This window comes from Anneissia japonica, unplaced genomic scaffold (assembly GCF_011630105.1).
Source record: "Anneissia japonica isolate Jap-2015-1 unplaced genomic scaffold, ASM1163010v1 scaffold287833_len2544123_cov190, whole genome shotgun sequence".
Lineage (NCBI taxonomy): Eukaryota > Metazoa > Echinodermata > Crinoidea > Comatulida > Comatulidae > Anneissia > Anneissia japonica.
This window is the reverse complement of record NW_022757233.1, coordinates 505,729-518,081: the sequence shown is the minus strand read 5'-3', so window position 1 is coordinate 518,081 and position 12,353 is coordinate 505,729. Positions and strand designations below refer to the sequence as shown.

Below are 12,353 nucleotides of genomic sequence, written 5' to 3'. Positions count from 1 at the left end.
AGTGAGTGGAGTTGTTTTTAGTCATGAGAAAAAATTCAGCTGTCACAGGAATTGAACTCAGGACCATGGGATTGGAAGGAAACTCCACTCCATTTTAGCACAGGTAATATGGACACATCCTGACACAATGCAACAGATGAGCATGTAGGGATAATTTCAGATTGACACAGGTGTGAAAATTGTAAAATAGCTACATGGCACAAGATGAACATATCTATGCCCAGGTACAATATGATACATCCACATTCAATTTAACTAATTCGTTTGTTTTTAGCAATACTGTACTGTGTACTGTAGAGGGTGACTTCATAGCCACCGAATGAAAATATTAACAGTAACCAATTCTAACTCTGCAATACTCTATACTGTAGAGGGCGACATTGTCAATAGCTTCCAATGAGAGAATAGTTAACAGAAAGGCAAAATAAAAAAAATTAGTGTTGGCCACACCCGGCCGACCCAAAATGTACGAAATTGAGGTTCGGCATTTTAATCTTTTTTCATTGGACTAAAATGAAAAATACTTTTTTAATGAGCAAAAAAGACTGGAATAGGTCCATCTTGCTGGAAGGTAGGCGATGCGACAGTGTTCTGTGATCGTTTTTGCTCTTAAATATAGATTTAAAAATGCTCTTTGTTGTATTTTTGTGTATTTTCTACATTTAGGCACAAGCACATAATTTTTTACTAGCGACCTACCCATTTTTGGGATTTTCCCAAAACGTGGCCAACACTAGATTTTGATTTTTGCCTAACTGTGATATGTATACAACCAAGTTGCTCATTATCACTAATGACCCTATATTAATCTACATTTAGTTGAATGAAAAAAACTTGGCACCCATTATCTTTTGGCACCGACATTCTACTTTATAATGATGTATTTTTTGGTTTTCAGTTGATTTTCACTATGTTAAAAAAACCTTAACCCAGTTGGGAAAATACAATACAGTAGTAGTAGCATTAATATACAATACAGTAGTAGTAGCATTAATATACAATAAAAAATATATAGTTGCTTACTCCACTGAACCCTCTGAAATACCGTAAATGCTCAAATTAGACCTGTTCTTGAATAAGCGCATTTGCTTAATCGAGAGATTATAATACTACACTGTGTGTAATGAAACAGGGTTTTAAATACAATGTATACAGTGTTAAAATTAACACAATGAAGACAAGCATTTCTCTATAAACGTTTGTTTACGATGATAGAACCCATGATAGGCCTACTCAACTATGGGAATATGTGAAATAGGTAACATGGGAACGGGCATGGAAAGTGCCACATATTTTTTTATAAGCGCCACACTGAAGCCTTCGTAAATTTTATAAGCGCTGCGGCGCTTATTCGACCATTTACAGTCTCTCTCATGATCATACAGAATATGGTGGCCCAAGTCTCCTACAAATCACTAAGTCTCCCGGCCGGAAAATTGTAACGACCTCCCTATTGCCTGCAAGCAAGCAACAACCTCCTGGAGAACAGCCCATCTCCCATAAATTCATAATATTTTTTATATTTCTACTTATTAACCAAACATGACTACACAAAACACTCGTTTAATTCCATTTGGAGATACACCTGCTACAGTATGCCCAGTAATATGACATAGTTAAAAATATATTTGATATTGTTATACATACATCGTAGATACGCAGAATTCAATAGGTATATACTAATTATCTAGCTAAACTTGATTCCTTCATAGAGTTTAAAGTTATAATTGTCAATAATTCCTGCAAATGTATATAAAATGACCTGCTCTATAAAGTAATTAAGATACATTTTATAATAATCAGCAATATACTGTATGAAATATTAATTGTTACTTGAATACAATAATTGTTTACATAGTATCCTGAATGTTTTAGTAATGATTTTATTAATCTTAAAAATGGAGAACATATGAAAATTATCCTGGACTTATGATTTACCAAATATACAAAAAAGGCATTTATTACAAGAATATTTATTACTTTAATTAATTCATAGATCTCAATATTTTGAGTCACTTCTTACTGTGTCCAAGACAACATACTTTAAGGGGGATGGGTCTTGTACATGTGCAACAACAGCAACACACAATTCAATCAGTTTCAGATTGATGACAAATTTGAAATTGAAATATTCATGCTCTTAAAAATTGATACAAAAGTTTATTGTACGTTTTACACTCGCAACTCATGGTTAAATTTCACTAGGTAGGCATTTCAATTGTCATTTCTGTATTAACATTCACATGACATAATGGAAAAAAAATTAAATGGTAAAATTATTTAAAGTTGGATTGTAAATCAAAATTTTGTTCAATTGTGAAAAATAAAATGAATTCAACACTTGAAAATTCTATCTTAATAAATACCAAAAGTTATACACAATTTTATTATGAAAAGATAATCTATCTTCCCAAAAAAAAAAAAAAAAAATGCCTAATACTGTACCCGATTCACATGAGAAAAAAATGCTAGAAAAATTTGAGCAAGTAACTGTGGCAAAATTACGTCTGTGTGAATGCCCATCTGTGTAATGCACTGTCCACACTATCAAATTTTCTTTGACAAAAAACTTTTGTATGCCATATATAGTCATGATGTGCCCATATATAGTCATGATGTGCCTATATATAGTCATGATGTGCCCATATATAGTCATGATGTGCCCATATATAGTCATGATGTGCCCATATATAGTCATGATGTGCCCATATATAGTCATGATGTGCCTATATATATAGTCATGATGTGTCTATATATGGTCATGTGATGTCATGACTATATACAGGCATGTCACATGTATAGTCTGAACAGAACTCAAGATTAGCATGCATCCCATGCATCTATTAAAACACAGACATAGCAGACACCTGTAAAACATCTAAGATATTTTAGCATGGATTTTAACAAGGTACTAATTGATAATGGCAACTCGGTGGGGATATCTTGGTAAGTCCATATAATATTTAGCACATGCCCAAGTAAAAGTTTGTCTGGTGGGAATAGGAAATTAGATTAACCGGTTAAGTACATGCTTTTCTCAAGGTATTGCATACTTGTAAACTAGTTATTATATGATGTTGTACTGAATACATACGAAAGCAAACTCATATGAATGCATTATGCTAATATCAAAAGGACACCTTAAAGTGTTCTACTACTAGGATGAGGTTCAAAACCTAGTGGGAACACTTACTTATCTTCACGGTGTATCAAGTGTAACAAATCCAACTTCTGGAATTTGAGTTGGAACATAGCTCTGAACATAGCCATACTACAGTGATTCAACCTCATTCCAAAAATTTAAAAAAAACCTTGGTGTTGGGACAACACTGGCGATTTTGAGTTTCCAACATAGTTTCCCTCAACACAGAAGCTAGCCTTAACATGGAGATGTTACCTAGTGATTAAATGGTTTCCGGTGCAACTTATCTGTAAAGCTCCAACACAACTGTTATACAAATGTTTACGAGTGCAATGGGAAGTATATTTTCATGAGTTAAAAGACTGATTGTTCCATTCGAACAGTCAATTATTCAACGAATGAAAATATTCTTTCTATTGTGCGAATAAAAAACATCAATTATTTGTTTTATAACACAACTAAATTAGATTCTTGTCATTTGATATTTTATGAAAATATCTACCTTTTTTCTGAATGGAGATTCTTGTCATTGGATAATTTATGAAAAAAAATCTACATTCTTTCTAAATGGAACAGTCCAGTGTCTTTTAACCCAATCAAAAGATTGTATTAGATTAAAGTCATGTATTGTATACTAGGCGCTGTACAATGGAGCGAAACGGATGAAACAAAAATGCACAGATGGAAGTAAAAATGCACGGTGAAACTAAATTTCCATGATGAGTGAAGTAATGGGTTACATAACCAATGTCACGTGATACGAAATTTACCAATCAAATGACAAGGATCTATTAAGGTTGTTATAACATTAACATGTAATATTTTACTTCAAACATTCACATCATTGCTGTGATTTGTCGGTCGTATTGACAAGAGATGGCCGAACAATAATAGTCGCTGTGCTTCCATTGCCTTTTTGGGTGACCAGCTTAGGGGTCACAGCAACACCCGAGACTAATGGTCTCTGACCACTTATAACTGACCCTACAGTCCTGTACCTCGGTATGAACATTGGGTATGCTTTTAAAATGGGAGCTGCACTACTAGCCGTAGTTCCAACTTGGTTAACCGGCTGCTGAACCGGGTGCTTATGCATTCCGGGCCGTGATGCTTGTAGGTATGTTGTCGGAAAGACCCGAGGGCTGCTGACCGTCTGCGGAGCTGGAATCACGATTGTAGATGTCGCCGTCACTAGACGGTCCACAGAGTCATTTTTTGCAACTGTATTTGTCACCAAGGACACTGCGGGTGATGTGCTTTTCGGTGACACTATTGTCTTTTGTGACGAGGTGGTCATAATGGTGACAGGTGAGGTTGAACTTGATGCATATTTTGAGTTTGCAGGTGTCAATGTTTGTCTAATTATTGTATGACTGAAAGGCACCTGTCTAGCAAGTGTATAGGCTGTAATTGAGGGTTGTGATAACAGCACCTGCGTGATTGCAGGACTAAAGGGTATCTGAGTGAATGGTGCATGCAGACGACCTGCAAGTCCAGGCCGAGTTTTTTCTGTGCTGAAAATATTCTGTGTTTGCAGTGAAGCTATCACAGGCTGCGCGGCCGTCGATGTGTTGAGGGTGCTGCTGGAAATTGGTTGCACCGCTGATACGTGTGTTAAGTGCCTGTGGTCTACTGCTGAATGCATCAAATGTCCACTCAATGCCGAGGCTAACATTGTTGGCATTGGACTGCCGTTCCGGCTGGTACCAGGCGGTGCATGAGATACATGGCCGGTGCTATTTGTTTGGTTAGTGGTCATGGGCAACATGGTTATTTTGGGTTGTGTTACCATCACTGGTGTATGCTGCTTGATGCCAGCTTGGTTACCTGTATGAATAATATGTAGTGTTGGCGCAGCACCATGCCTTTTCTTCGGTGACAGTTTTTCTAAACCAGAGTTTTTATTCAGCAACTGACTGACAGTTGGCCTTGACGCAAGCAGCGATTGGGCCTCGGTCCCTAACGGTTGCACATCTCTGCCTTTATTAATCGTACCATGCCCATTATCAACTCCGACAGTGGTTGGTAAAAGCGATTCACCTGGCTGGAATGAGTGAGGCACTACTTTTAATTGCTGTTTAGGCTGGCCAGTGCTCTGAATCACACTGGCGTGTCCCAGCGAATGGGGTGGAGCTTGAAGATGCAATTTTGATTTGGACTCATTTGTTGATAAAGAGCCAGCCACTGGAGAATGAGCTCTTGACCGTCTCTCTTCTTCCTCAGCTTCTGTAAAAAACAATTTTAATTTCTCTAAATTCTTGATTCATTTTATATTACATTTACTATTAAATTTTACATTATATAGATTAAAGTATATGTTCATTTTATCTTATTTGCTAATTATACAAATACATAATTGTATTATTGAGTAGATTCTATTTTTTGTAGTGCTTTTGTTGTAATTAAAGACTAAAAACTGAAATAACAAAATGAAACAAAATGCTATAAAATAATACTATAAATGCACAATGAATGTGCAAGATTCCTTTTTTTTAAATTTGTTAAAGGAAATTGCAAATTCATATGCTCGACAAATGCAGTGAATATGGTGTAACCATAAATATCAACGTTAGCAAATTTGGAACTATTAAGGCGAGACTTTTTTTAACCTTGTTTAAATTTTTAAAAATTGTTCTTGTTTAGCTAATAGTTTTGCCCAAAACATCTTGATGGAGGATAAAATAAAAATAAAATTTTATTGTCGAATGTAAACAGTGTAGTAATGGAATGGTTAAATGCTTTAAATTTATACATAGGAAGAAATATACATATCGTGTTTTTGGAGATTTCAATGTTTTTTTAGAAATTTCCAGTTTTTTTGCGGCAACGGGTTTGATTATTTGCCAAAAATTTTATTTTTATTCTAAATTATCAATATTGGAGGGTAGCGGGTTCGCAAAGCAAGGTATAAAAAAAGTGTTGCCTAACAGACAAATGAACGACATAAACATAGACTAACACAGAATCATAAACCACAAAATTATGCAGTAGTGACAGAAAACAGTGTGATGACAGAAGAAGACACCACAACATTAAATGTTATGCCTACCTGACGCTGTGGATGTAGATGCCCCGTCATCATCATCCTCATGATGTACAACAGCTTTTCTTTTTCTCTCGGCCTTCCTAGCATTTTTCTTTCCCATTGCCTTTGAATGCCATGGTAGTTTGATTTTGTCACTTGTGTCTAGACGTCGATTTACGTCAGTTCTCAGACGCATTAAACGACCTTGCATTTCAATCTTGTGTCTGACAAGCCGGTCCAACTCATGTTCAAGTTCCTTCTCCTTTCTCTTCAGGATCTAGTTACAAGAAATTATAGTTTGCAGGTGTTTCATTGGTGCTAATTATTGTTAGACATTGGGGCTTTTGCATTAAACACATTTTCATCACTTATTAATTATTTCAAGACTAGGGTTTTAAATTTATTATTAAAGGTCACATTCACAATAAATGTGAAAAATTATTCTTGAAAAAGGACTTAGAATGCAAACGTCATTGATAGCTTAGATTGCCAATGTTATTTTTATGCAATTAGGTTAAGTCTCTTGTATCACCATTAGCTTGTCTGGATTTGTGGCGGAAAATTAGGTTGGATTCTCTGGAGGTTCACATCTAATTTTGAAAATTTTTGTCAGTGCAATTTTTCAACATATCAAATTCAAAACAGTTGAGTTAAATGTTATACAACATACTGTAGTAATATTTTACAATATTAAATATATTGACAAAATTTAGGAGAGTATAATAAAAGTATGAAAGTATTTAATAATTACTTAGTACTATAACATATTGGATTGGATTTATTCGGTGTAAACACCAAGGATAGCCCACGAAAGTCTAGAAGAAGACTTATTTCCAGTGGGGTCCTTCTGGTGGTGATTGGACAGTACACCGGGATATAATCCCCTATAAATGACAACAATGGTTACAAAATTCGTCAGAAGGGTTTTTGAGGTGCTTTTGAGTGTAAAATAAAATGTATATTCTTTATTCTTTATTCACAACTTCATGCAAATCGCAGCCTCACAGCTGAATTACATACTCATGAAGTACCAAAACATTCCACAGACAAGACAGGATCTCAGTGGTTATACTTGATCAAATTTGTCAAAAAAGGGACAGCACTATTTCTAAAAGGCACATCATATTTTCTTAGCCGTCTAAGGGACATACAGTGAGAAGAACTGTTCAATTTGAACCAAGATGAGTTCCCAGTACTCCTGGAGCAACCAACAGCAAACTCATAACACAGGTTAATTCTATGAGTAGTCAACTTATCAAGCACTAAGATATTCAATGCACTTTCGTAATGAACGTAGTCCCAACCCAAAATAATCCTACACGCACGCCTTTACACCGATTCAATCAAGTTACTTTGCTCAGTAGTTAGGCCCGAGTGCCATACAGACGCAACATATTCCAAACAGCTTCTAATGTACGTTTGATATATATCAACCAAATCTTCAATGGGTACCCCAAAACTTTAATGCCTGGATATCATAATGTAAACGTTTCCTACCATTGCAAACAATTTCTTTAATATTCCTGGCCCATTTAATGTAATTTTGAACCCATATCCCTAACACTTTAACCTCAGATATTCTTTCAAGAACATCAGTATCCATATAAATATGTACCCATATGTATATGTATATATTTTAATAAACCCCCTTTAATTTTTACTGTAAATGTGGACCTACAACACACAGTACCATCAAAATGTGTTTTTGTGTGTCATAAATATTAATATTGATCTCAACCAGGTTAGAAACATGTGTAATTCTACTGGAGAAAACATTAATGGAATGTTTTGAGAATTATGTTGCTTCCATTAGTTTTGTTTACGTTTAATTAGGGGAGAGGGGCCATTCATTCAAGCAAAATATAAACGCCCCAAGGCGTTTATTCGAGGGAGGTTTTTGTTCCTAATGAGGCTCTGGAGGGGGCGTGGTTTTTATTTGAATAAATATGGTATGCTACATTAAGTAGTCAACTATGGCATATTCTATGATGGTAACATAAAACCATATTGTGTGTCATACCTGATCTAGGAATTCTAATTAAGTACCTTAAAAAATAGAAACTAGAATCAAAATGGCTTCTAAAATACAGTACCACAAAGTAAATTACAAGCAAGGCACAAAAAGATTTGTAGATGAACTGACTACTGTAAATAAATGAAGTAAAATAGAAACTAAATCACTGACTTTGTTTGAGGTACAGTTTTTTTTTACTGGTTCTTATAAAAAAAAAAGTGTATTTTATTGTGCTGTGTTTTACAGTCACAGTCACTGTACACAACAGAAAATAAGGAAGTTACAAAACATGATGATTATCATAATATGTGCAAATACATTTTGTGGACAAGTTACAAAGGCTACTTTACTTGTGATCAAGGAAATAGATTTCACTGAGCGAATTGCAACCTGGTAAGTGCCATGTCATGTTGTGAACCCTTCACCTTGCATTGGCGATCAGAGTTGAGGCACCATAAAGTATTATGCAAATTACTTAATGAACTTTCCTTCACCACAGATTAGAACTACAGTAGCTTAGTATTGTACATATTATTGAAATTGTTTTGGTTTATATTTAGCTTGAATACCACAATTTGATATATTTTTTCTTTATCATCACTCAAAACAAATATTCATTCACTGTAGAATACAGTATATAACTACAACCGTAGATTGATTCTTTAAATCATAAACACATTCTGAATTCAGATTCTTTGCATATTACTTAATGAATGTTTTGCATTCATACACATACAAAGGTAATTTACTTCTTATAGACCATATTTGAGATGACCATGATCCATATAGAAACAATAATGTCACTGTCACAGCACAGAATTGTTAAGACAGTCCCTGAATATTTTTATTTGTTTGTAAATAATTCTATTTTAAAATTTAACAACTTTATTGCATATGAAATTTTAAGTTAATGTAAATGTATTTACTATTTTGACTGCTTTGGAATACTTGTTGATGAAACAAATTTTATAATTGTATTATTTTTGGTGATAGCTTTAAATTAATACTTAAAGTTAAGGAAACTTATGTATACAATATGATTATAAATATTGTAAAGTTATGTCAATCTAGGCTAGTATTTATTTTAACATCCATAATGACATCTTTAATACAGTATATTCACAGTAAGAAGAATCATAATTATTCTTAGTTATGAAAAAACCCAGAAACAATATTGTTAGGTTTCAACTACCATTAACAGGTGTGTAATGTTGGTACAGTAGGTAGTATAATTATTTCAAGGTTAAAACTAGTTAACCTGAAAAACACAATACACTGCTTAATTCAATTGGCGGGCGGCAGGTTTGCTAAACAGGGTATAAAAAGAGTCTCGCCTTACAGCATAAATATCTTCTGTAAGATGGCACGAGATATGACTTGCATTTCAGCACCTTAGCACGGATACTGTAATATCTCAAACATAGGACCTAAACAGCTGAAGCGAGAAGGGTGGAGCATTTTACATGTAAACAACTCAAAAGGAAGGAGTATGGTAAAATATAAAGTGGAAAATAAAGATCACCTGCACAAATCTGAATGCGCCACGAAGGATGCTCAGGTTGGAGACTTTGTGGTCTTGCATATTGGGTATCTGGTAGCGTAAACCTTCAAAACATTCTTTAAGATGAGCACGTCTGAAAATTAAAATTGTGTCAAGAAAATAAAAAGAATGTCTTGAAAAATGATTCCCATTATGTGCCTAGAAATCTTGCCATTTCAAATTAACTGTGTAGGAAAAGAGTGGTTGGTGCTGATCACCTTCAGAAATTGTGCATGTATTTACATAAAAACAGCTTCAAAAATAATTTTGCATATTTCCCCTGTTTAATTTATGTGTGAACACTCCTTCAAAGAATAATGCACAATATTATATCTGATGTAAATTAACTTCAGGGGGAAGGTTGCCTCAACATGGTCTAAAACTAACTTACATTTATCTGGCAATAACAAGAGACTAATGACTTTGGCAAAAATAATTAACAAAAGAAATGCTAAACATACTTTATGACTTTTGTATACAGTATATTACTGTAGTTGTACACTAAATAAATATACAAAAATTATGATGATGATTATAAATTATTATTATTATTATATAACAAATTGTACAGATATACTACAGAAGTTGAGGTAACCTAACATGATAATTGAATAATTTAATATTTAAAATTCTAACTGTACATTAGTTTGTACAGTAATAAAAATTATTAGTTTTCAATTGATAAACTAGAACATATTTTCATCACCAAACAATAAATACACTAGTTCCTACATTTTTTGCATAAACCAACGAATTGTCTGTGTATTTAAACATACCTATTCATAAACCAATGAATTGTCTGTGTATTTAAACATACCTATTCATAAACCAATGAACTGTCTGTGTATTTAAACATACCTATTCTTCTCTAACTTGTTATGGACCTCCCTGGTTCCAGCCCTGAAATATAAAATGTTAAAAATAGTTTACTATTCCTTAAAAATTAACATTAATTTTTTTGTTGTTTAAGAAATCTGAATGAAGTGATTTTATGATGTTTTATCCAAAATATAGTTGTCAAGACCCCCCTCCCCAATTTTCAGTGGATATTTTAACAGAATTATATATTCGATTATCATGAAATGCTGCCTCATTATAATCTGTTATTACGCTTCAGAATATACACGTTAGAATATTCTAGAAAATTAATTCGGTCCGCATCATTCATAATTAAATCCCTCCGTAAATAAATCCATTCATAATTAAATCCATTGTCAATAACACACAATCACAACATTCTAAAGTTACGCTCTGATACAATAGAAGCTAATGAGAAACCACCTGCATCCTCAACATTGTGTACTGTATGTGCTAGAAAGCAAAACAAATGTATAACGCTGTTGTTTATATAATTTTATTGATGTACTGCTATTTTCAGTATACATACAGAATGCCAATGTACTTTACAGATCGTTAATGGAAGACAACAATTTGGCATGTAAAATAAAATCGAAGTTAGGCAAAGTTGACTATATAGGCAAGTTTAACTGTATTCTACTTCTTGTTTTTCGTATTACGTTGTGTGTTGGTCATGATGCCCTATTATATGCGAATAAATCGCCATACAACAAACAAAAATATATAAACTTTTTTTAAAACAAATATTAAAATAATGTGCCTAAGAGGAACAGTATTATTAACATGGGAATAATGTATCTAATTGTGATGAATGATGTAAACACATTGTTTGACTCCTATTTGAAAAAAGAGGTAGGCCTACGCTTACTTAGCTACAGTAGGATAATTGCCAATTTTTATTTGGAAAAAAAATATTTGTATTCTTACCCGCCTTGCCTTCGCTTATCTGACCAATCTCCGGAAAAATCAGAATTACTCAAATTTCCAGAGGAGGAAAATTCCATCTCATCATAATAAACATCATCATCTTGCTGTTGACGATTTTCTTTCTTTTTTTCAACAGCTGGTACTTTCACGTGTTTTGAGCTGGTCCTTGGCGGTGATATATAAGCTGTTGATGGTTTCCAGATTTCTGTAGACAGTACAGTACTAGCCGGAAGAGTTTGAGTGACAACCCCTTCAATAAAAATGGAATATTCCAATTAGCAGTCATCAACGATTTCATGTGCGACGAGGTCACGGAAAATGATCGCGTATGTACGTACATATTATAATCAAATACTAGGCCTAAACCTAGAATTGTAAAATGACAGCTAACATAAATAAAAGCAACCATTACCGTTGTTGTTCTATACATTAGACAACGTAAATAAATTAAAATTATAGATAAAATTAGCTGAGAAAGAATGACGTAGCCAATCACTAGAGTAGGAAAAAGCGAAGGCTGTCAATTGGTCGCTTGCATGTGCTTGTCGATTACTCACCCCCATCGCCACCACGTGTGGGTTGCATAGAAGACCTAAGCTCAACGTACTTGGCAGCCTCTAATAACGTCTCTATACTCATGTTTTCCGCGTTTTTCAGCCACACTTGGATTGTAATAATTTCTTTGTTTGTATAGGACAACCAACGAACATAATAGCCACTATAAAATAGCTAATTTCACCTACAAATCGCCATGACGCGCCTTCGTTTTCGCGTCAAACCTTACCCAAACAGGACGCTCGTAATTTGCATAAGGTGATGGTCGATACCAAACAATTGTCAAACACGT

At 34.1% G+C, this 12,353-nt stretch overlaps 1 protein-coding gene across 1 annotated transcript; it reads right to left on the bottom strand.

The window, feature by feature from the left end:
- Nucleotides 1-2,670: 2,670 nt before the first annotated feature.
- LOC117124517 lies at nt 2,671-12,321 on the bottom strand. The gene is made up of 6 exons (XM_033270756.1): nt 12,064-12,321; nt 11,507-11,756; nt 10,580-10,621; nt 9,704-9,815; nt 6,192-6,444; nt 2,671-5,368 (listed from the first exon to the last, which is right to left on the bottom strand). Exons 1-6 carry the CDS (start codon nt 12,143-12,145, stop codon nt 3,984-3,986), a joined length of 2,124 nt encoding a protein of 707 aa, XP_033126647.1. The 5' UTR covers nt 12,146-12,321; the 3' UTR covers nt 2,671-3,983.
- Between the last annotated feature and the right edge of the window lie 32 nt (nt 12,322-12,353).

Excerpts from the sequence above, each read along its gene's own strand:
- LOC117124517 (XM_033270756.1), bottom strand. The coding sequence starts at position 12,145 with ATGAGTATAGAGACGTTATTAGAGGCTGCCAAGTACGTTGAGCTTAGG. Across the intron at positions 10,622-11,506 it reads GATAAGCGAAGGCAAGGCGG|GGCTGGAACCAGGGAGGTCC; the intron begins GTAAGAATACAA and ends TTTATATTTCAG. Across the intron at positions 9,816-10,579 it reads AACAAGTTAGAGAAGAATAG|ACGTGCTCATCTTAAAGAAT; the intron begins GTATGTTTAAAT and ends TTTAATTTTCAG.